The sequence below is a fragment of the Pristiophorus japonicus genome, chromosome 1 (assembly GCF_044704955.1).
Source record: "Pristiophorus japonicus isolate sPriJap1 chromosome 1, sPriJap1.hap1, whole genome shotgun sequence".
Lineage (NCBI taxonomy): Eukaryota > Metazoa > Chordata > Chondrichthyes > Pristiophoridae > Pristiophorus > Pristiophorus japonicus.
Window position 1 is genome coordinate 491,638,599 of NC_091977.1, and position 24,589 is coordinate 491,663,187.

The following is a 24,589-nucleotide window of genomic DNA, read 5'->3' on the forward strand; positions in this document are numbered from 1 at the left end:
AGTACTGTAAAAAAAAAAAAAAAAAGTTAATGCCAGAGCACTTAAAGACCCAGCTAAGAGAGCCCTATACAGCCAGCGCCTCAGAGCTAATCTGGCGTGCCTTGATGACCCTGAGATGCTGAATGCCCACAGCGCTTGGTCTGCCCTCCAGGCCTCCATAACCAGTGCCTGTGAAGTGACACTTGGTTACTCAACCAGAAAACACCAGGACTGGTTTGATGAAAATGATTAAGAGATCCAAGAACTTATAGATCGCAAGCACAAAGCATTTCTGAGCCTCCAGCAACAACCCAACACTGGAGCTGCAAAACAACATTACAGACGGCTCAAGGCTCAGGTCCAACAAAAAATCCAGGACCTAAAGTACAGTTGGTGGATGGAGAAAGCACAGGAGATACAACAACCTGGCCGACAGCCACGATATGCGAGGATTCTTCATTGCAGTCAAGGCCACCTACAGTCCAAACTCCCAAGGCCCCACCCACTCCTGGCCAAGAACAGGAAACACTCATCAAGGGCACCAAGGCTGTCTGGGCCTGATGGAAGGGGCACTTTGAAGATCTCCTCAATCTAGACTCTGCCTTTGACTCGAGTGTTCTCAACTCCATCCCGCAGCATGCGACCCGCCACCACCTCTGTGAAACCCCAATGTTGCACGAGGTAGGCAAAAGCCATAAAACAGCTCAAGAATAACAAGGCTACAGGTGCGGATGGAATCCCTGCTGAAGCATTAAAGTATGGTGGAGAGGTGCTGTTGGCGCGGATACATGACCTCATCTCTCTCATCTGGAGGGAGGAGAGCATGCAGTGATAGTGACCATTTTTTAAAAAGGGGACAAGTCCGACTGCGGCAAATGCAAGGGAATCTCCCTGCTATCAGCCACTGGGAAAGTTGTCGCTACAGTTCTCCTCAACCGTCTTCTCCCTGTGGCTGAGGAGCTCCTCCCGGAATCACAGTGCGGATTTCGTCCCCTAAGGGGTACAACGGGCATGATCTTTGCAGCGCGACAGCTGCAGGGTGCAGCGCTAGCCCTTATAAATGGTCTTTTTCGATCTTACAAAGGCCTTTGACACTGTCAACGGTGAGGGTCTATGGAGCGGCGTCCTCCATTTCAGATGCCCCCAAAAATTTGTCAACATCCTATGCCTGCTCCACGACGACATGCAGGCCATGATCCTTACCAATGAATCCATTACAGACCCAATTCACGTCCGGACCGGGGTCAAACAGGGCTGCGTCATCACTCCAACCCTCTTCTCAATCTTCGTCGCCGCCATGCTCCACATCAGTCAACAAGCTTTCCGCTGGAGTGGACCTAAATTACAGTGGGAAGCTGTTCAATCTACGCCGCCTCCAGGCCAGGTCTAATCACTCCAACTTCTGTCGTTGAGCTGTAGTACGTGAACGACGCCTGCATCTGTGCACATTGAGGCTGAACTCCAGGATATAGTCAATGTGTTCACTGAGACATATGAAAGCATGGGCCTTATGGTTAACATCTGTAAGACAAAGGTTCTCCACCAGCCTGTCCTCGCCGCACAGCACAGCCCTCCAGTCATCAAGATTCACGGCGCAGCCCTTGACAATGTGGACCATTTCCCATATCTCGGGAGCCTCCTATCAACAAAGGCAGACATTGATGCGGAGATTCAACATCGCCGCCAGTGCAGCCTTCGGCCGTCTCAGGAAAAGAGTTTTCGAAGGCCAGTCCCTCAAATCTACCACCATGCTCATGGTCTACAGGGCTGTAGTAATACCTGCCCTCCTGTATGGATCAGCGGCATGGGCGATGTATTGAAGGCACCTCGAGTCGTTGGAGATATAGCACCAACGATGTCTCCGCAAGACCCTGCAAATCCCCTGGGAGGACAGGCGCACCAACATCAGTGTCCTCGTCCAGGCTAGCATCTTCAGTATTAAAGCACTGACCACATTCGATTAACTTCGCTGGGCAGACCACTTGGTTCGCATGCCAGACATGAGACTCCCTAGGCAAATGCTTTATGCGGAGCTCCTTCATGGCAAACGAGCCAAAGATGGGCAGCGGAAACGTTACAAGGACACCCTCAAAGCCTCCCTGGTAAAGTGCAACATCACCATTGACACCTGGGAGACCCTGGCCGAAGTCCGCCCTAGGTGGAGAAAGTGCATCCGGGATGGCGTTGAGCTCTTAGAGTCTCAACGCAAAGAGCGTGAAGAGGTCAAGCGCAGGCAGCGGAAGGAGCGCACGGCAAACCAGCCCGACCCACCCCTTCCCTCGACGAATGTCTGTCCCACCTGTAACAGGGTCTGTGGCTCTCGTATTGGGCCAAAGAACTCACTTTAGGAATGGAAGCAAGTCTTCCTCAATTCTGAGGGACTGCCTATGATTATGATGTATCATGTGACTACCAGGATGGTGGTAGGTAAACTAGATGAACCTTGAGTTTTTTCATCCTGTAGTATAGGGTTTAATGGGTAATGGTACCGCTTGGTGTGTGACCTAAGCTTTAGGTCTGTGTTGAGTTAACTGATCCCAACTAGTGCAGCAGTTGGGTTACCATTTATTGTCCTCCAACTAAGATTTGGAATCAATTCCTAGAATCATAGAATGATGTAGGACAGAAGGAGGCTGTAATATATTTGCTTCATGGGTTTACTTCAGAATTCACAGAAACATATTAAGAACTAGTTTGTTTGTTAAACCATTGTTAATAATCACACTACACATTACCAATTCATCCACCAGGCTCTCAATTGCATGCCTCATCTTGGATAACCTAGACCCCAACTGACTGAGGTTTTATTGAGTCTTATGAACGTCACGTGACTGGCTAAGCCACTCAAATGCAACAGCTCTACAAACCTGTGAGCATACTCTCAGGTGCATACATTACTGAGGGCATTCGGTCTATCGTACCTGTGCTGGCTCTTTGGTAGAGCTATCCAGTTAATCCCGCTAACCTGTTCTTCCTGTTTCCTCACGTCGACTCTGGTTCCATTGACAGTTACATCACCACTGACACCTGGGAGACCCTGGCCGAAGACCGCTCAAGGTGGAGAAAGTGCATCCGGGAGGGTGTTGAGCTCTTCGAGTCTCAACGCAAAGAGCGTGAAGAGGTCACACGCAGGCAGCGGAAGGAGCGTGCGGCAAACCAGCCCCACCCACCCCTTCCCCCCCCGATGAATGTCTGTCCCACCTGTAACAGGGTCTGTGTCTCTCGTATTGGACTGTTCAGCCATCAAAGAGCACACTTTGGGAGTGGAAGCAAGTCTTCCTCAATTCCGAGGGACTGCCTATGATGATGATGACAGTTACCTGGTTACTGACCCTTTTGCCACTGGAAAGTTTTTTCTTATTTACTCTGAACACCTATCAAATCTCCTCTTAACCTTCTCTGTTCTAAGGAGAACAATCCCAGCTTCTCCAGTCTCTCTACACAACTGAAGCCCCTCATCCTTGGTATCATTCTAGTAAATCTCTTCTGCGCCGCCTTCTCTCAGGCCTTGACATCCTTCCGAAAGTGTTGTGCACTGTATTGAATCCAGTATTCCAGCTGAGGACCAACCAGTGTTTTATAAAGATTTAGCATAACGTCCTTGTTTTTGAACTTACTTCCTCTATTAATAAAGCCAAGGATTCTATATGCTTTTTAATAACTTTCTCAACTTGTCCCTGCTACCTTGAAAGATTTGTGTATGTGAACCTTGCTGTTTCTGTTCCTGCACCGCTTTAAAATTGTACCATTTAGTTCATATTGCCTCTCCTCATTTTTCCTACCAAAATGTATCACTTCATACTTCTCTGCTTTAAATTTAATCTGCCCTGTGCATGTCGATGTCCTGAAGTATGTTACTATCTTCCGTGTTGTTTACTGCATTTCCAAGTTTCTTAAATCATATTTTCATCAGGGTCCTGAATGCTATCCAGCGACATATACTAGAAAATGCACTTGCATGAATGTCTGTCAAAGACTGAATATAAAGGCCTTTTTAAAAAAAATTTACAGGATGTGGGCATCACTGGCAAGGCCTGCATTTATTCCCTATACCTAATTGCCCTTGAGAAGATGATGGTGATCCACCACCTTGAACTGCTGCAGTCTGTGTAATGAAGGTTCTCCCACAATGCTATTGGGGAGGGAGTGCCAGGATTTTGACCCAGCGACGATGAAGGAACGGCGATAAACTTCAAGTCAGGATGGTGTGTAACTTGGAAGTGGTGTTCGCATGTGCCTGCTGCACTTGACCTTCTAAGTGGTGGAGGCCATGGGTTTGGGAGGTGCTGTCGAAAAAACCTTGGCGAGTTGCAGCAGTGCATCTCTAGATGGTACACACTGCAGCCATATTGCATTGATATTGGAGGGAGTGAATATTTACGGTGGTGGATGGGATGCCAATCAAGCTGTGTCCTGGATGGTGTTGAGCTTCTTGAGTTGTTGAAGCTGCATTCATCTAGGCAAGTGAAGAGTATTCCATCCACTCCTGACTTGTGCCTTGTAGGTAGTGGAAATGCTTTTGGGGAGTCAGGAGCTGAGTCACTCTCTGAAGAATACCCAGCCTCTGACCAGCTCGTAGCCACAGTATTTATGTGACTGACTGTGAAGTTTCTGGTCAGTGATAACCCCCACAATGGTGGGGGAATCGGACGATGATAATGCCATTGAATGTCAATGCAAGGTGTTTAGACACTCTTGTTGGAACCGGTCATTACCTGGCACTTGCGTGGCGTGAATTGCCGCGATATTGATCAGGTGTTACTGCATGCAGGCACAGACTGCTTCATTATCTGAGAAATTACAAATGAAATTGAACATTGGGCAATCATCAGCGAACATCCCCACTCCTGACCTTATGATGGAGGGGAGTTAATTGATGAAGTAACTGAAGATGGTTGGGCCTAGGACACTGCCCAGAGGAACTCCTGCAGCGAAGTCCTGAGGCTGAGATGATTGGCCTGCAAAAAGCACAACTGCACCCATCTTCCTTTTGTGCTAGTTAGACTCTAGTCGGGTGTAGAGTTTTCCCCCCGATTCCCATTGACTTCAATTTTACTAGGGCTCCTTGGTGTCACTCTGTCAAATGCTCCCTTGATATTAAGGGCAGTCACTCTTGCCTCACCTCTGGAATTCAGCTCTTTTGTCCATGTTTGGCCCAAGACTCTGAGATCTGGTGCTGAATGGTCCTGGGGAAATAAAACTGAGCATCAGTGAACAGGTTATTGGTGTAAATACTGCTTAATAGCACTGTCAATGACACCTTCCATCACGTCTAGTTGGTCTGTCTGCCAGTGGGACAGGACATACCCAAAGATAGTGATGGAGCCTGGGACGTTGGCTGATGGGTATGATTCTGAGTGTGACTATGTCAGACTGTTGCTTGACTAGTCTTTGGGATAGATCTCCCAATTTTTGACACAAGCCCCGAGATGTTAATAAGGAGGACATTGCAGGATCAACTGGGCTGGATGTGCCTCTGCAGTGTCCCAACTGCCTAGATTGAGGCCGAGTAGTCCATCCAGTCTGATCCTTTGTCACTACATGACAAAAAGTGACGGGTTAGGTATTAGAAAGCTACCTGAACTGGAGAGGAGAAATAGGGGGAAAACATGTACATACAATAACCTTCAGTATGATTCTCTACTTTTTGGCAGAATGTTTCTAACTTAAGAAATGGTTTGCCTTTTCCTTCCTTACATCATTTTTTCTCTCTGTCTGTCTGTCTGTCTGTCTGTCTGTCTGTCTGTCTGTCTGTCCCTACCACCTCAATGTTTGGTAGGAGTAGCAGAATAGTTAGGATGAATACGTGGCTTCAGGGATTCAAATTCCTGGGACATTGGAACAGGTTCTGGGGGAGGTGGGGACCATTACAAACCGGACGGTCTGGACCTGGGCAGGGCTGGAACCGATGTCCTAGGGTGAGTGTTTGCTAGTGCTGTTGGGGAGGATTTAAACTAATAGGGCAGGGGGGTGGGAACATATGCGGGGAGACAGAGGGAAGTAAAATGGGGTCAGAAGCAAAAGGTATAAAGGAGAAAAGTAGCCGTGGAGGGCAGAAAAATCAAAGGCAAAAGTCAGAAAGGACCACATTACAACAATTCTAAAAGGGCAAAGAGTGTTAAAAAAAATAAGCCTGAAGGCTCTGTCTCAATGCGAGGAGCATTCGTAACAAGATGGATGAATTAACTGCACAGATAGCTGTTAACAGATATGATGTAATTGGGATTAGAGAGACATGGCTCCAGGGTGACCAAGGCTGGGAACTCAATATTCAGGAAAGATGGACTGAAAGGAAAAGGAGGTTGGGTAGCGTTGCTGGTTAAAGAGGAGATTAACGCAAGAGTAAGGAAGGACATTAGTGTGGAGGAGGTGGAATATGTATGGGTACAGCTGCGGAAAACACTAGTGGGAGTTGTGTACAGACCACCAAACAGTCATCGTGAGGTTGGGGATGGCATCAAACAGCAAATTAGGGATGCGTGCAATAAAAGGTACAGCAGTTATCATGGGTGACTTTAATGTATATATAGATTGCGCTAACCAAGCTGGAAGCAATACGGTGGAGGAGGATTTCCTGGAGTGTATAAGGGATGGTTTTCTCGACCAATATGTCGAACCAACTAGAGAGCTGGCCATCGTAGACTGGGTGTTGTGTAATGAGAGAGGATTCATTAGCAATCTTGTTGTACGAGGCCCCTTGGGGAAGAGTGATCATAATATGATAGAATTCTTCATTAAAATGGAGAGTGACACAGTTAAGAGTCCTGAACTTAAAGAAAGGTAACTTTGATGGTATGAGACATGAATTGGCTAGAATAGACTGGTGAATGATACTTAGAGGGTTGACGGTGGATAGGCAATGGCAGACATTTAATGGATGAACTTCAACAATTGTACATCCCTGTCTGCCGTAAAAATAAAACGGGGAAGGTGGCTGAACCGTGGCTTACAAGGGAAATTAGGGATAGTGTTAAATCCAAGGAAGAGGCATATAAAGTGGCCAAAAAAAGCAGCAAATCTGAGGACTGGGAGAAATTTAGAATTCAGCAGAGAAGGACAAAGGGTTTAATTAGGAGGGGGGAAATAGAATATGAGTAAGCTTGCAGGGAACATAAAAACTGACTGCAAAAGCTTCTACAGATACATGAAGAGAAAAAGATTAGTGAAGACAAACGTAGGTCCCTTACATTCAGAACCAGGCGAATTTATAATGGGGAACAAAGAAATGGCAGACCAATTGAACAAATACTTTGGTTCTGTCTTCACTGAGGAAGTCACAAATAACCTTCCTGAAATACTCGGGGACCGAAGGTCTAGCGAGAAAGAGAAACTAAAGGAAATCCTTATTAGTCAGCAAATTGTGTTGGGAAGATTGATGGGATTGATTTCTGCTAAATCTCCAGAGCCTGACAGTCTGCATCCCAGAGTACTTAAGGAAGTGGCCCTGGAAATAGTGGATGCATTGGTGGTCATTTTCCAACATTCTATCAACTCTGGATCAGTTCCTATGGACTGGAGGGTAGCTAATGTAACCCCACTTTTTTTTAAAAAGGAGGGACAGAGAAAATTGAATTATAGACCGATCAGCCTGACATCGGTGGTGGGGACAATGTTGGAATCAATTATTAAAGATGTAATAGAAGCGCATTTGGAAAGCAGTGACAAGATCGGTCCAAGTCAGAGTGGATTTATGAAAGGGAAATCATGTTTGACAAATCTTCTAGAATTTTTTGAGGATGTAACTAGTAGAGTGGACAAGAGGGAACCAGTGGATGTGGTGTATTTGGACTTTCAAAAGGCTTTTGACAAGGTCCCACACGAGATTAGTGTGCAAAATTAAAGCACATGGTATTGGGAGTAATGTACTGATAGAGAACTGGTTGGCAGACAGGAAGCAAAAAGTAGGAATAATCGGGTCATTTTTCAGAATGACAGGCAGTGACTAGTGGGGTACCGCAAGGTTCAGTGCTGGGACCCCAGCAATTTACAATATACATTAATAATTTAGATGAAGGAATTGAATGTAATATATCCAAGTTTGCAGATGACACTAAGCTGGGTGGCAGTGTGAGCTGTGAGGAGGATGCTAAGAGGCCGCAGGGTGACTTGGACAGATTAGGTGAGTGGGCAAATACATGGCAGATGCATTATAATGTAGATAAATGTGAGGTTATCCACTTTGGAGGTAAAAACAGGAAGGCAGATTATTATCTGAATGGTGACCGATTAGTAAAATGGGAGGTGCAATGAGACCTGGGTATCATTGAAAGTTGGCATACAGGTAGAGCAGGCGGTGAAGAAGGTAAGTGGCATGTTGGCCTTCGTAGCGAGAGGATTTGAGTATCGGAGCAGGGAGGTCTTACTGCAGTTGTACAGGGCCTTGATGAGGCCTCACCTGGAATTTTGTGTTCAGTTTTGGTCTCCTAATATGAGGAAGGACACTTTCTATTGAGGGAGTGCAGCAAAGACTCACCAGATTGATTCCCGGGATGACAGGACCGACATATGAAGAAAGACTGGATCGACTCCGCTTATATTCAATGGAATTTAGAAGAATGAGAGGGGATCTCATAAAATTATTCTGACGGGATTGGACAGGTTCGGTGCAGGAAAAATGTTCCCGATGTTGGGGAAGTCCAGACCCAGGGGTCACAGTCTAAGGATAAGGGGTAAGCCATTTAGGACCAAGATTAGGAGAAACTTCTTCACGCAGAGTGGTGAGCATGTGGAATTCTCTACCACAAAGTTTTTGAGGCCAGTTCGTTAGATATATTCAAAAGGGAGTTAGATATGGCCCTTACTGCTAAAGGGATCAAGGGGTATGGAGAGAAAGCAGGAATAGGGTTCTGAAGTGCATGATCAGCCATGATCATATTGAATGGTGGTGCAGGCTCGAAGGGCCGAATGGCCTACTCCTGTACCTACTTTCTATGTTTCATTAATGGTAGCTCCTGAAGGGCGCAATGTTCTAACTGACTATTCCAAAATGTAGTGGGTATCCTGAATTTGTTACTCTTGTACTGAATATTACAGGACAAAGGGCTATGACATTGAAGAACACCACAATTGAAGCTGGCAAATCACTCAAGTGATGGGTCACTTTGTGTGTTGAGCTATTAGCCCATTTATTTAGCTGGCTATCACAGTCTTAGTTCATTGAAAACATTCACAACTTTTGTAAATATAAAATCAATATGAGCTAAAACTATTAAGCTTTAGGCACTTTGTGATGTTGCTATTTTATTGTGATGTAGTCATACCTGCAGGAGTATATGCGTTACCTTTTTTAAAAAAAACTTCACTGATTTTTTTTACCACACCAGTATGTGTGAATTTTTTTTAAAACTGCTGATTTGCTTCCACTAATTTGCAAACCCTTTACAATCTTTTTTTTTTTTGTTTTCATTTTCATTTTTTTGATTCTCAATTGAAATCTAAGCGCATGTTCTTTAAAATGGCTCAGCAAGCAATTGGAGAAAGACATTGAACCTGAACACTGGGATTGGAGTAGATTGAACAAGGATGTTTAAATAGTAATACGAATTTTTGTGTGGCAAATAGTAGATCTACAGGATTCTTGTTTCTTTTTCCTGTTCCTGTCAGTTGGAGCACCATGTCGGAATTAATGTTGGAGTCTCAGGTACCGCACTGATGGAATGCCATCAAAATTGAGCATGTTGTGTCCCTGGATCATTGTTGTCTCCATTGTTGATTTTATTCTCCAGTGATGCTTCATCTGTAAACATTCAGAAGAGGACTGAGAAGGGGTCAACTTTGACTCACTGGGTTGACATTGCTGCAAAGTGGTGGGACACAGGTCACCTACAATCTTCCACATGCTGAGTTTTCAATATCAGCAGTGGCTCTGCAGTAAAGAATTAGAGGAATACTAAATGAAGGGCAAGCTGGGTAAATCTGAGGGAGAGTCAGCCAGGTTTGTATTCATGCACATCTTAGCAGCTGGCTTTCGATAGGCTTCAGAGCAGGTCAGCCATCAGTAACCCCTGCTTAAAGGTATTCAGGTCGAGTGAGGACGGGATTAGGTTCATCTGTAAAGACCCTTTCAGTCTGCTAACCTACAAATGCGCATTCTTTAGTTTCACAGAGGCCTTGGGTGCCATATTGGAGAGGGCTGCCTGCTTCGACAGATTATAGACCACCCTCTCTGGACTTCAATGACCTTTATGTCTCCTTTCCCAAACAGTGGCCAAACAGATCCTGTTACACTTATAATAAATGGTCAGACCGAGTAATGTGTGTAATGAGCAAGTGTGACCGTAGCTCCTTTATTATAGTTCCAGAGTGCAGGTATCTTGTGGGTGGCCTGCTTATATACTGTGCTCCCAAGGGATGCTGGGATCCCTTGGGACTCCAACAGGTGAGCCCTCTGGTGGACAGGTGTGATGCAGGTTACAAGGGGTTAAATACATAACATCACTCCCTGTGAAGTCAATAATACACTTATTTACAAGGTGAGATGATCTGGGGCTTTGCGCTCCCTTGTCGATCTGCTGGGGATGATGTTCTGTTTCGTGGTCAACTGTGATGTCAGTTGCTATTTGTGTGTGTGTGTGTGTGTGTGTGTGTTGGAAGGTCAAAGTTGGTGGTGTCCTTCAGGTTGTACGTAGCTGTTGGTGAACCGCAGTTTAATTTGGTCCAAGTGTTTTCTGTGCATTTGTCCATTGGTCAGTTTGACCTGAAACACCCTACTCCCCTCTTTGGCTGTGACCATTACAGCGAGCCATTTGGGACCATGACAAGTTTGCGCGGTCATGGTGCGCACTTTGTTGATGCCGCTTGTCCTCCACATGATCATGTAGATCAGGGTGGACCAGAGAGAGTTTTGTTTTAAGCGCCCTTTTCATGAGCAGCTCAGCTGGGGGAATCCCGGTGAGTGAGTGGGGTCTGGTACGGTAGCTGAGCAGTACTCGGGACAGCCGGGTCTGCAGGGAGCCTTCCGACACGCGTTTCAAGCTTTGCTTGATGATCTGAACTGCCCGTTCTGCTTGGCCGTTGGATGTGGGCTTGAACGGCGCAGATGTGACATGTTTGATCCCGTTGCGGGTCATGAATTCTTTGAACTCAGCACTGGTGAAGCATGGCCCATTGTCGCTGACTAGGACATCGGGCCATGCGTGGCAAACATAGCCCGTAGACTTTCAGTGGTGGTCGTGGATGTGCTTACAGACATTATGGCACATTCAATCTATTTTGAGTAAGCGTCCACAACAACCAAAAACATTTTGCCTAGAAATGGGCCCGCATAGTCTACATGGATCCTCGACTGCCGTTTGAATGGCCAGGACCACACAAACTTAGCGGTGTCTCTCTGGGTGCATTGCTCAAATGAGAGCAAGTGTTGCACTGGCGCAAACATGACTCTAAATCTGAGTCGATGCCAGGCCACCACACGTGGGATCTGGCTATGGCTTTCATCATGATGCCTGGGTGGGTGCTGTGCAGTTCACAAATGAATGTGTCTCTGCCTTTCTTGGGCAAGATTACGCGATTGCCCCACAAAAGATAGTCCGCCTGCAGGGACAGCTCATCTTTGCATCTGTGGAATGGCTTAATCGCTTCCTGCATCTCCGCTGGGACGCTGGACCAGCTCCCATGGAGGACACAGTTTTTTACCAGGGACAGTAAAGGATCCCTTTGCTCTCCGAGAATAGCGATATGAGCGGCTTGTGGTCAGTTTCAAGCTCTAACTTGAGGCCAAATAAGTACTGGTGCATTTTTTTTTAAACCCTGTAAACGCTTGCCCGAGCCTCTTTTTTTTTTTAAACCGTGCTGTAGGCCCTTTCGGCCTTGGACAAACTCCTGGATGCATATGCAACTGGTTGCAAAATTCTCAATTCATTAGCCTGTTGTAACACACACCTGACCCCGCATGACGATGCATCGCAAGCGAACACCAATCGTTTACATGCATTATACAGGATAAGCAGTCTGTTAGAACACAATAAATTTCTGGCTTTCTTAAAGGCAGCCTCTTGTGAATTCCCCCATACACAGTCATCTCCCTTGCGTAGTAGCGCATGTAGGGGTTTTAGCAGGGTGCTTAACCCAAATAGGAAATTACCGAAGTAGTTACGGAGTCCCAGGAACGACTGCAGCTTTGTCCCATTCCGAGGTTGCAGCGTGTTCTTGATGGCCTCTGTTTTGGCATCGGTGTGTCTGATGCCGTCTGCTGCGATTCTCCTTCCTAAGAATTTGACATCCTGTGCCAGGAAAACACATTTCGAGCATTTCAACCTGAGCCCCACGATCCAACCGACTAAGAACCTCCTCCAGATTCTTCAGGTGCTTCATGGTGTCCCGACCTGTAACCAATATGTCGTCCTGGAAGACCACTTTGCAAGGAACCAACTTTAGCAGGCTCTCCATGTTCCGCTGGAAGATCGCTGCGGCCGACCGAATCCCGAACGGGCACCGGTTGTAGATAAACAGACCTTTGCGTGTTGATGCAGGTGAGGCCTTTCGAAGACTCCTCCAGCGTCTGCGTCATGTAGGTCGAGGTCAGGTCCAGCTTGGTAAACGTCTTCCCTCCAGCCAGGGTCGCAAATAGGTCATCTGCCTTGGGTAGCGGGTACTGGTCCTGCAGCGAAAAACGGTTAATCGTTACTTTATAGTCCCCGCAAATTCTAACCGTACTGTCCTCCTTGAATACCGGAACAATCGGACTGGCCCACTCGTTGAATTCCACCGGCGTGATGATGCCTTCACGTTGCAGCCTTTCCAGCTCGACTTCCACTTGTTCACACATCGTGTACAGTACCGCCCGAGCCTTGTGGTGGATGGGTCACGTACCGGGAACCAAATGGATCTGCACTTTCGCCCCTGAGAAGCTTTCAATGCCTGGCTCAAATAACAAAGGGAATTTGCTTAGAATCTGGGTACATGCGGTGTCGTCGACGGATGAGAGCGCTCGGATGTCGTCCCAGTGGATTTTACCCAGCCAGCTTCTGCCAAACGAGGTGGGGCCATCCCCTGGCACAATCCACAGCGGGAGTTCATGTACTGCTCCATCATAGGAGACTTTAACTTCAGCACTGCCAATTACAGGGATTAGTTCCTTGGTGTAAGTCCTTAGTTTGGTGTGAATGGGGCTGAGCTTGGGCCCGTGTGCCGCCTTTCCCCACGGCCTGTTGAAGGCCGTTTTACTCATTATGGCCTGACTTGTCCCCGTGTCCAGCTCCACAGACACTGGAATACCGTACCGTTCAGTTCAACTTTCAACATTATTGGTGGGCATTTCGTCGTGAACGTGTGTACCTTGTACACCTCTGCCTCCATAAGAGTTTCCAATTCCGTCTGATCCACTGTGGATCGATCTTCCTCTGCAACGTTATGGTTTGCAGCTTGCCTGCTCATTCGTTGGAGGTGTCCCATTTTTCTGCAGCCATTGCGCACAGTGCTTAAAGCGGCATTGATGGGGCCGATGATCACCTCCGCAGCGCCAACAGGGTGTTAACTGCCTCGCATTAACAGTTGATAGTGGACTCTGGGTCAATTGAGGTCGGGCCACAGCAGCCGGCATGTACGATCTGCCCTGTATATTTCTGCTCAAAACCGACGTTACTTTATGCATGGTACTGGCCGGAACTACTTTGTTCTGCGAAATCTACTTGGTATTGTTGCTGGTAGACACAAATGTCTGGGCTATCGTTATGGCTTTACTCAGATTCGGAGTTTCTCCAGTCATATCCGATGCCCAGTACAAAAAGGTCTCTGAGCATTTGTTCTAGGAATCCCTCAAACTCACAATGTCCTGCAAGGTGCCTTAGTTCGGCGACGTAGCTCGCCACTTCCTGGCCCTCCAATCGTTGACTCGTGTAGAACCGATATCTCGCCATCAAAAAACTTTCCTTAGGATTTTGGTGCTCTCAGACCAGCGTACACAGTTCTTCGTAGGATTTCTTTGTTGGTTTAGCCGGGGCCAGGAGATTCATCATGAGGCCATAGGTTGTTGCCCCACAGACAGTGAGGAGGATCGCCCTTTATTTGGTCGTGTTCTCGGCAACTTCCAGCTCGTTGGCCACGAAGTATTGGCCGAGTCTCTCCACGAAGGCCTCCCAATCGTCCCCCTCCTGAGAACTTCTCCAGGATGCCGACTGTTCTTTGCATTTTCACACTGTTGTTCATTACCTCGTCGCCAATTGTTACACTCATAATAAATGGTCAGACCGAGTACTGTGTAATGAGCAAGTGTGACCTTAACTCCATTATTATAGTTCCAGAGTGCAGGTACCTCGTGGGTGGCCTGCTTATATACTGTGCTCCCAAGGGATGCTCGGATCCCTTGGGACTCCCAACAGGTAGGCCCCCTGGTGGACAGGTGTGATGCAGGTTACAGGGGGTTAACTACATAACGGATCCAAAGCCAAATACTAGTGGGATGGCAAGAATGTATTTACATAATGATATTGTCTCTCAGGGTAGTAATTGATAGATGCCTTCCCATCATACCTCTGCGATGCCTACATATGTGGCAGAAAGGAGACAGGACCCGACTGCCCTTGCATATACGGAAGCAATAGGTTCATCTCCGGACTTGGCTGGCAAATTAGGGTCACCTCTATTCTATAAGCCTACTCCTATCTCTTGCGTAACATCTGGAGAAGCATAAGATCAAACATCCTATACTAATGTTAAAAGGAAACACATTGAAAAGAAACGGTAGGCACAATTACAGTATGGGTTTTGATATTTTGCAGGCATAGTTTGTCAATATTTAGAAGTGGCTTTGATGTAGCATGAATGAGATATGAGTAACATGATGCATGCAGAGAAGTGTCCATCTTTATGAAATAATTATGGTGGAAAGGGGAGATTGGACAGCTTGCTCATGCAGTGGACAGCGGTAATAATTGAGAAGGGCATGAATATCTTGCAGCCAGAAACTTCACAACCTCTAGGCAGCTACTGCTTATCTGGCTAATCCACCGATGTGTTTGGTTGTCTTCCTCCTCAAAGGCCTCTCTGAGAGGAGGCTTTTCTTGAAACAAAGTTATACAGCACACCCAACTTGAGATCTTAGCCAGGTGAAAATGTAGAACATCCCCAGACTGATGAGGCACCTGAAGCTTTCCCTCAAAATTGCAATATTGCACTCTTGCCAGTTTTGGTAAAGTGGGCCTGGTTGAAAAGGTACTCATCTGGGTCTTGGGGAAAGTTACACATGGGTGTAGGTTAGCTTTGATCTTCCAGGATCCATTCAGGTATTCCCTTCCTTCTTAGATAGAGGGAACCACCTGATTCTGCTCAGCACCTCCCCTATGAGTTCATTCTTTGATGTTTACATCGCTGGAAAGGCCAGCATTTATTGTTCATCTCTTACTGCCCTCGAGAAGCTGGTGGTGAACCACTACAGTCCGTGTGATGAAGGTACTCTCAGTGCTGTTAGGTAGGGAGTTCCAGGATTCTTACCCAGTGACGTTGAAGGAACAGTGATACATTTCCAAGTCTGAATGGTGTGTGACTTGTAGGGGAGCTTGGAGGTGGTGGTTCCATGTGCCTGTTGCTTTGGTCCTTCTAGGTGGCAGAGATTGCGAGTTTGTGAAGTGCTGTCGAAGAAGTCTTGGCAAGTTGCTGCAGTGCATCTTCTAGATGGGGTACACAGTTGCACTGGTGGTGGAGGGATACAATGGAGTGGCTTACTAGGTCACTTTGGAGGGCAATTAAACATCAACCACATTAGTATGGGACTGGAGTCACATATAGGCCAGACTGGGTAAGGACGGGATAATGTTCTTTGGAAAGATATTGGTGAACCAGCTGGCTTTTATGACAATGCAACAGCTTCATGGCCACTTTTTCTGATACCAGCTTTTCATTTCCAGGTATGTGCGCACTAGGCCCATGCAGCAGAACAGGTCTTAAGTTGTCTTGGTTAATCCTTGCCACTGGATCAAGACCTAGCTCTATGAAGCCCATGGATAAGGTGATTAAGAAGGCATACGGAATGCTTGCCTTTATTGGCCGAGGCATAGAATATAAGAGCAGGGAGGTTATGCTTAAATTGTATAATACTTTGGTTAGGCCACAGCTTGGAGTACTGCGTGCAGTTCTGGTCGCCGTATTATAGGAAGGATGTGATTACACTAGAGAGGGTGCAGAGGAGATTTACTAGGATGCTGCCTGGAATGGAGAATCTTAGTTATGAGGACAGATTGGATAGGCTCGGTTTGCTCTCATTGGAACAGAAGTGTTTGAGAGGAGACCTCATCGAGGTGTACAAAATATTGAGGGGCCTGGATATAGTGGATAGTAGGGGTCTATTTGCATTGGTGGAGGGGTCTATTACAAGGGGGCAGAGTTTTAAGGTGGTTGGTGGAAGGTTTAGAGGGGATTTGAGGGGGGGCTTCTTTACGCAGAGGGTTGTGGGGATCTGGAACTCGCTGCCTGGAGGAGTGGTGGATGCAGAAACCCTCACCACTTTTAAGAGATGGTTGGATGGGCACTGAAAGTGCTGTAACCTACAGGGTTACGGACCTCGAGCTGGTAATTGGGATTAGACTGGATGACCTTTTGTTGGTCGGTGCAGATATAATGGTAAGTACTGCAGGGAATAAAATACGGCCAGGGTGATCTCCTGGACTAGTTTCGATCGCCTGGATGGGTCAAAGAGGAATTTTCCCAGATTTTTTTCTCCCTAAATTGGCCTGGGTTTTTATCTGGTTTTTGCCTCTCCCAGAGATCACATGGCTCCGGTTGTGGTGGAGTGTAGAATGTTTCAGTATAGGGGGTGTCGCAGTTGTGTGAGGTGGACTGGCTGGGCTGGGTGCTCTTTGCCTTTCCGTCATTGTTCATAGGTTTATTTGTAACCTTTAGGGCTGCTGACCAAGAGCCGTGCAGCTCTTTTTCAGCCAGCGCAGACACGATGGGCCGAAATGGCCTCCTCCTGCGCTGTAAATTTCTATGTTTCTATTTGTGGTGGCTGGTGTGTAACGGCCACCACACGTTAAAAAAAAATCCACGCACAGGCATCTTCCACCCTACACTATGTAGTTTGGGACTTGGAATATTAAGTCCTTCATTGAAACACCTGTGAACTCATCCTTTTTTAGCGTGGAAGCAAGTCATCCTCATTTCGAGGGACCGCTTATGATGATTTTTAAACTGAATTCAAATTCTCAAATGGTAGCATTTGTACTCGCGTTGGCTGGATTAATCCAGGCCTCTGGATTACTGGTCCACTAACATGAGCACTACACTACTATATCCAAATGTAGGATGGGAGGTGAAGATGGAGCTGCTGGGTGAGGGAGTTCAGAGGGTGGGAGTTTACTGTTTGAAAGTTCAGCTGCTGATGTTGGAGTGGGAGATGAGGAGTAAGTGATGTTGAATAAGTAGAGGGTGCTTGCAAGGATAAATGCGATAAATGCTTAGTTAGGTAAGGTAGTGTGAGGCTGCGGGGATGAGGCTAAGGATTTAGTGCCAAATTACTTTTTACAACTGGCTATTCTGTGCTTGGGACTGTTTGTGCATTCTGAACACCAAAGTCATGTAGTATTCTCTACCAATACTGTAATTTCTCTCCCCCTACCCCTACCCAAGAATAAAGTTCCCCAGAATGTTATTTCAAAGTTAATGTGTAAATAAGTAAGTAAAACATTACAGAAGTGAGAGAGAATTAAATGAATTGCCTTCTTCCTGAAAGAGGAAAAAGAAACTTCACTAAAATGGACAGCAGTAACCTTTTTTGTTTGTCCCTCTTACTGTGCTCTTGAATACCATGTTAAAATGCCCTTTTTTTTTAAGTTTATATTTTAAATTTCAAAACAGACATCTACATGCAAAGTACAGAGAAGGGAATCAGAGAAGATAAAGAAGAGCGTGAAGATCGAGGTCAGAGAGAAGAGGAGGTCAAAGCAGAAATTGAGGAAAGAGGATAAAATCAAGACCCAATTGAAAGCGGAGAAAAAAGATGCAGATAAATGGAAATGGTGAGATTAATTGATTTGGGATGGGGTAGAGTTATTGTGTTCATAGTACCATCTTCAATTTTTTTAACTTCATATTACCTTTTGATGCATTCATCGTTTCTCTCTGTACAACCTCTGCCTCAAAAATAAGTGGGATTGGGAGCAGAGGTATGCCCACCTTAATATAGGTTGAGAAGGATATTTTAATCCATTGGATTTTTAATAAACCTTTTTTGCAATTTAAAATGTGTGTGCAAAAGAGAGAAAGTAACAATATAAAATCACCAGCACCAAAACTGGCTACTAGACTCTCCTTCCCTGTTAAATTTGTGGTTTCTTTACATTAAAAGAGGGTCCTGCATGAAAGAAAAACTTGCATTTATATAGTGCCTTTCACAATGATCGGATGTTCCAAAGCCCTTTATAGTCAATGAAGTATTTTTGAAGTGTAGTTACTGTTGTAATATAGGAAACGCGGCAGAAAATTTGCTAACAAGGTCCCACCAATACCAGTGAAATAAATGACCAGATTATCTAATTTAGGTGTTGGTTAAGAGATAAATAATTATCCAGGGCAAGAACTTCCCGAGGAGAACTTCCCTGCTCTTCTTTGAATAGTGCCATGGGATCTTTTATGTCCACCTCCAAGGGCAGGCGGGGGGCCTTGGTTTAACGTCTCATGTGAAAAACGACACCTCCCGCAGTACAGCACTCCCACAGTACGGCACTGGGGTGTCGGCCTAGATTATGTGCATTTGAGTTCCTTGAGTGGGGCTTGAACTCGCAACCTTCTGACTTGAGTGCTACCACTGAGCCACAGGCTGACATTTGAGACAGTGTCCCACTTTTTTATTTTTTGAAAGATTGATCAGATTCTTTCAGTATGTAAGATCTGCAAAAAGGAAATTAGTTAAATAGAATCTCCTTGCATTATTTTCAAATTGACACCGCATTTATGGCAAGGTCCAGAAATTGCCTGTGAATTTGTAAAGGAACAAAAATTCTAAAATAAATCTAATTGCTATTGAGTTGAAAAGTATTTGTTTTCACATTGAAACTGTCAACAATAAGTGAGGCTGTTTATTCCTTTCTCCATCACCCTGTTTTCTCTCTCCTTCCTGTTCACTCACACACTCAAATACAAATTCACTAGGAACTGAAAGTGAGGCTTGTGCTGGTCTGCAGGATCAGTTATGATGTGCAGAAATTTGTTGTATGTGGTGGGGGGGGGGGAAATGTAGCAGGACCACAGGAACCATTTCCAGGTTGAAAGTTCAAAATGTAGCAGTAATGAGTGAGGCGAGTGTTTCATGCATGGGGGCTTTTCTTTTTCAGTGCACTGTGCTTTGAAGTAAGCTAACCTCGGGATCTCTGCTCCGACTGTTTTGTTATGTTCAGATGGGTGGCTGCTGTGACAAAACTAGCCTTTGCTAACTTCAACGTTAAGCACACCTATTTATCTGTGAGGACTTTAAGATGTACAGTTTCTGTTTTTCAGAGAGCACATTTTGCAGGAAAGAGGTAGGTTAGAACTTTAAATTCTGTAGTCAGGTAGGGTAAAGTGGGAATTAATGGAAAGGGAGGGGATTGTTCTCAACAAATAGGTTAACTGGTAATAATGTCTTCAGAGCATTTTTATTTAATTTTATACTGGTTAACCCCTGAAACACTCTGTCCTTTCACTCCTGAGACATTGTAATAGCCTCACTGGTATATGTCTTGTGTGTGAGATTAATTGACTGGAAAATGGAAAGATAATGGGGTGGGTGGGAAAAGCGATGCTTGGTTGCACCGTGTTCAACTTGCCCATATTGAAAGTGAGGATTTTAAAGAACTAATGGGGCGAAATTCCCCAATGCCCTGATTTGGGGGGGAAGTTGCCCAAAGCCCTGATTGGGGGGGCGGTAACTGACTGGGTGGGACTTCCTACGCCCGGCACGGAAGTTCCACCCCGGCTGCGATATTGCATCCCTCACAGGAAGTGGAGCGCAATCTCACGCACTCCTCTTCCAGTTCGGACGGGTACTGGGGCACATTTGTGAGCGCTACGCGGCTGCTCCACATAGCACTGACTCGTTTCAATGCCCCTCCCCTTCGGTTAAAGGGGAGGTCCATTGCGCACTCTGCCGGGCCTTTGATGGCCTCCACTGGACCACTAGGGTGGCGTGGGTGCTGAGGACGCAGCCCGGCATCCAAAGAAACCAAGAAGGGCCCACCAATGAGTCGGACGGGGGAAAAAATGGCGCTCCCGACCTTTTTAACTACTGCCTCGTGAGCAGAGGTCGGCCCAGTTCATGAACCGCGAGGCTGGTGCTGACTCCGCGAGTGGTAGCCTCATGGGGTGCTGGCCAATTTCCACCGTGGAGCGGAAAGGGGTTGGCGCGCAACACTAAGGGGGTCACCATGCATGGCGGTGATGTCATTGCCAGTTGTGCGGTGGTCCGGGGCACTACCGGCAGGGCATGCCACTACCGTGGCAGTGCAGTTGCTAACTACCGTGCATTTTCGCGGGAGCCGGTTCAGCGTTCCCCGGAGATGCTAATTGGAGTCGCAAAACAGGGCAATTTTGACCCAAGAACTTTTCATCAAAAGCTGCTGAAAATAATATCCATTGCAACCCTCCAGTAGCACTGTGGAGCCCTATGAAATAGCAGGGTCTAGCTTCCACTGGACCAGTATTTAGACCACTATCAAGTTTGATTCTCTTGAGAATTGAGCCGTAGTATGAGGCTGAATGATTAAAGGTATACTCCCAGTTAGTAAACAGAGATATTTACTTAAATTAAGTTATGCCAAAAAACTGGGCTCCTTCAAGCAGAGAAGTGTTCAAAATTGAGGAATTTTGTAGGAGTCAATATGGTGAAACTGTTTCCACTGGCAGGAGGAGGTTCAGTAACCGGAGAACACAGATTAAAGATAATTGGCAAAAGAATCAGGTGGAGATGGGAATTTTTTTACGCAGCGAGTTATGATCTGGAATGCACTGCCTGAGAGGATGGTAAAAGTGGATTCAATGGTAATTTTTGAATGGGGAATTGGATATATACTTGCTATATGGAATCAAACTGCAACACTACGTACTATGGCATTACATTTCTCCCTGTTAAACTGCAGTGCAGCATCACAAATCCTTTTAACCATCTGATCTTTTCTTTTACATTATGATTGCATGATAAAGTGGAACTTTATTTTCCTTTTAAATTATAGCATTGGTAGATTCTTTTGCCAAAAATGTTAAAAGCTGAATCATGGAGCTCCCTTTCCTTGCGTCACCAGGTCCGCCACTTTGAGTGTAGCCACGTTGGGGGGTAATGAGAAGACGAATGGCAGCTTGAATGACGATGGCATCAATACATCCTACAAACTGCTGACTCACTATTCATTGAAGATTGTATATGACCCACACCGGCACTTTAGGTTTGAGCTTTTGAGGGTGTGGGGAGGGATTCTTGTGTGAGTCCACATCAGAAAATTGTGTAAGCATAAGATGATGAAAACCAGCAGGTATTCATGATATCATTAGGAAAGTTTCCCTCCAATTTAATGACCGCATGTAGCTCTTTATAAACAGCTGCCTGAGTAAATGAGAGAAAAATAATGCCTTACCCCTGCATAATGCTTTTAAACGGAGACATCTGGGGAAGGGCAATGGCTTTAAAAGAAAACTTTATATAGTGCTTTATCGCAGCTCCAAGGAACATCTCTAAGTGCTTCACAGGCAATGATATTTAAAGTACAATGTCTGTTACACATAGCTTTGTGCTGGCGCTGCGTTAAAGTTGTGCTGCACCTCTTGGTAGCTGTGGAATTTCTCCCAGGGATGTAGTAGACTACCTTGAGAGCAGTTTGTATTATTAGTTTTCAACGCCCTAATATATTGCCTATATAGCTTTCAAAAGCCGCCTTGCCTGCAGCCGACCGGGTAAAAAAAACTTTAAAAAGCTACGCACTTACCTGAAGCTGCTGTGCCCACACGAGTTCCCGGTCCTGAGGCCTCCACTGACTGCGTGTCGCAGCGTGTGCACGTCAGGACGAGCGCAGGCTGGAGCTGCAGCCAATCAGGTAAAGTATGTTCTAATTCATCATAATGGGAACTCTAAGTTGGAGTTCCCATTATTGTAAATGAGAACCCACCACCCCCCCCCCCCCAACACACACAGCAGTAATAAAAAATGGAAAAAATACATTACATATCAACATTAATTTAAATTCGTTATTTATGTATTTATTAAATATATTCTAATTTTTTTTAAAGTTTTTAATTATGCATTAAAATAAATTTAACGTGGGCAGGTTTTTTTTAAATAAACTGTTTTAAATTTTATTTATGTTTTAAGTGTGTTTTAAAACTCTTACGCCTGTAAAAGTAGGCTATGCGCCAGGCACAAGAATTTTCAGGGCATTTGCTGGGCAAGAGATGAGTAAATACCGCAATCTTGCCCATGCAAATGTCCTGGCTGCCAAGATACGAAAGATCTGTCCAGTTCCAGTGTGACATATTGGAAAAGCCGTTTTTCAGCGCATGCATATTATGCGCTGAAAACCGGCTTTTGCGATGCTTTCCTGGGTCCGTACAGACTCAGTACGGACCCGGGAGGCCGGAATTTCTGCCCAATGTTTACGATGGTGAATTTGTGGTCTAATCTTTAACTTCACGGTAAATTGAAGCAGTTTATGATTTTAATTCTTCATTCTTTGAATTCTCCAAGTACTTCTGGGGATGGCAGAAGCCATGCCTCTACTGTTCATCAAGGTACGATGTTTTGTTAAAGGCAATGAAACAGTGGGAAGAGATTATTTTGTTCAAAGTACTAACCAATTTTATAAAATAAAGTAATATACTGATCTTTATTTTTTTAAATGGCAATTTTCTTGCTGATACCAGTATGGAGACTCTTGTGTACATTCTACATCTCTGTTGGACAGCTCCAGTGATGATTTTTATACCAACTTGTCTCTTACAAAACAGCATTAGATGTAAATTCAAATAACCTGAAACCTTTTCTCGAGCCACCTAACTCCAGACCAGACTGCAAGCTATAAAGATGTTGATTTTCTAGTCTATTATCACCGTTTCCTGGGGGATTGGGTGGCTCTGGTATAAAAATCATCACTGGAGCTGTCCAACAGAGATGTAGAATGTACACAAGGGTCTCCATAATGGTATCAGCAACAAAATTGGCCATCAGGCTGAAGATGTTTCTCCTGCTCTTTACAGTGGAGCCACTGGAATGCTCTCCGTAATTGATGACGCAAGGCCTGCCTAAGGCCTTCCGTGCTCGGAATTAAAATTGAAACTCAAATCAATCTTGCTACTTTCTTCAATGCTTTGACTAAAAAGTAATCCTCCCTTCCCGTGGACAGACCTTTCCCTTCTGCTTGGTGCTTGTGATGTCATAACGTTGAACATTATGTACACGATCTTTCCCATCCCTCTACAAAAAAATAAACCTATGGTTTAAATCAGTTTTTCTCACCTTGGACCTCACTTCATCCCTAGCAATATATTTGATTGTCGGTATGGTCTGGTTCTGTTGCCACGCGATGGGGTAGAATTCTTCCTTTTTAAAAAAAAAAAAATGCTTGTATATGGAGGCTACAAACATTGACTTACACCTGAGCTTTTATGGTCAGAGACTCTTGTGATTCTGCCTTCTGTGGTACCAATAACATGGCTGCTTATAAAGTGTTTCTCTTTTTTTTTTGCTAAGACTGTGAAAAATGTGTTAAACACAGAAGTAAAATTGGTATGGATTAGGTGCTGGGCAACACTCTGTTCCATCAAAACTTTGGTTATGCACAATTTTAATTAAGTGATGCCGCAGGGCTATTTGCCCAAAGAGCCAGTTTGATACCAGCTTCAAAGAGCTTTTGTATGCTCTATTTGATCTGATCAGTATTAATGGTTTGCAATGGCAATTCCATTTTCTCATTCTGCCTGCCACGTCAGTCAGCAGTAATGGAGTTCTCCTTGGCATCAAGACAATCCTAAGATCCTGTGGAAGGAAGAGTTTCATCTTGGCAACAATCAGTGGTTTGGGCACCAGAGTGCCAAGAGGCCTGGCGATTCCTCAGATACTAAGGGCCCCATTCATACAGCCTGTCTTTGCCCTGGGATTGGAGTCATTGCTGCAGGTCTCTTAATGGTTAACTTCTTTGACCTTTACAGGTTTTAACTCCTCTGCGCACAAGGGGTTTTGATAGATTTGTGGAAGTGGCACATAGACTTAAATTGAGTGTATTAATTAGCCTGTATATACATAATTCCTGCCACCAACCTAAAGAAGTATACCAGATTCCATTTCTTTGTGACAAGATCTTCAGCTGGGGCATAATTTGTGGGATCAAAAATTCTTCACTAAGGAGTATGTCCTATTCAAGATGACATGGTTTTAAATCCATTGCCCATCTTTTATAAGCAAGTAGCTCTGCTCCAGTTTGTAATAATTGACATTCAAAGCCCTGCCAGTGAGCCATTCTTGTAGATGCTGGAGGATCTCCTCAGACCATCTCGCAACTGCAGCTTTGTAGCAGCTTAACGCAGAAAATCTTGAGTGGCCATGCATCTCAAGAAGTTTCTGGGAAAGCTGCTGCAGATGTCCTTCAATGGGAAGATTTCTTCAATGAAAACTGATGGAAATGTTTCAAGTACTATTAGCAGGATCTCTTTGCCATTCCAGGGA

General features: G+C 45.3%; 1 protein-coding gene across 8 annotated transcripts in view; it reads left to right on the forward strand.

The window, feature by feature from the left end:
* Positions 1 to 24,589, forward strand: part of LOC139277143 (DNA topoisomerase 1-like) — a 198,133-nt gene that overhangs the window by 92,868 nt on the left and 80,676 nt on the right. For 2 of the 8 annotated variants that reach the window (XM_070895198.1, XM_070895213.1), the window contains 2 exons: positions 17,767 to 17,927; positions 21,183 to 21,323. In XM_070895198.1, the coding sequence (XP_070751299.1) occupies positions 17,767 to 17,927; positions 21,183 to 21,323 (302 nt within the window). Of the gene's footprint in view, positions 1 to 17,766; positions 17,928 to 19,172; positions 19,428 to 21,182; positions 21,324 to 24,589 lie in introns of those variants that run through there. The other 6 variants (XM_070895223.1, XM_070895203.1, XM_070895247.1 and 3 more) reach the window with 6 other exon arrangements.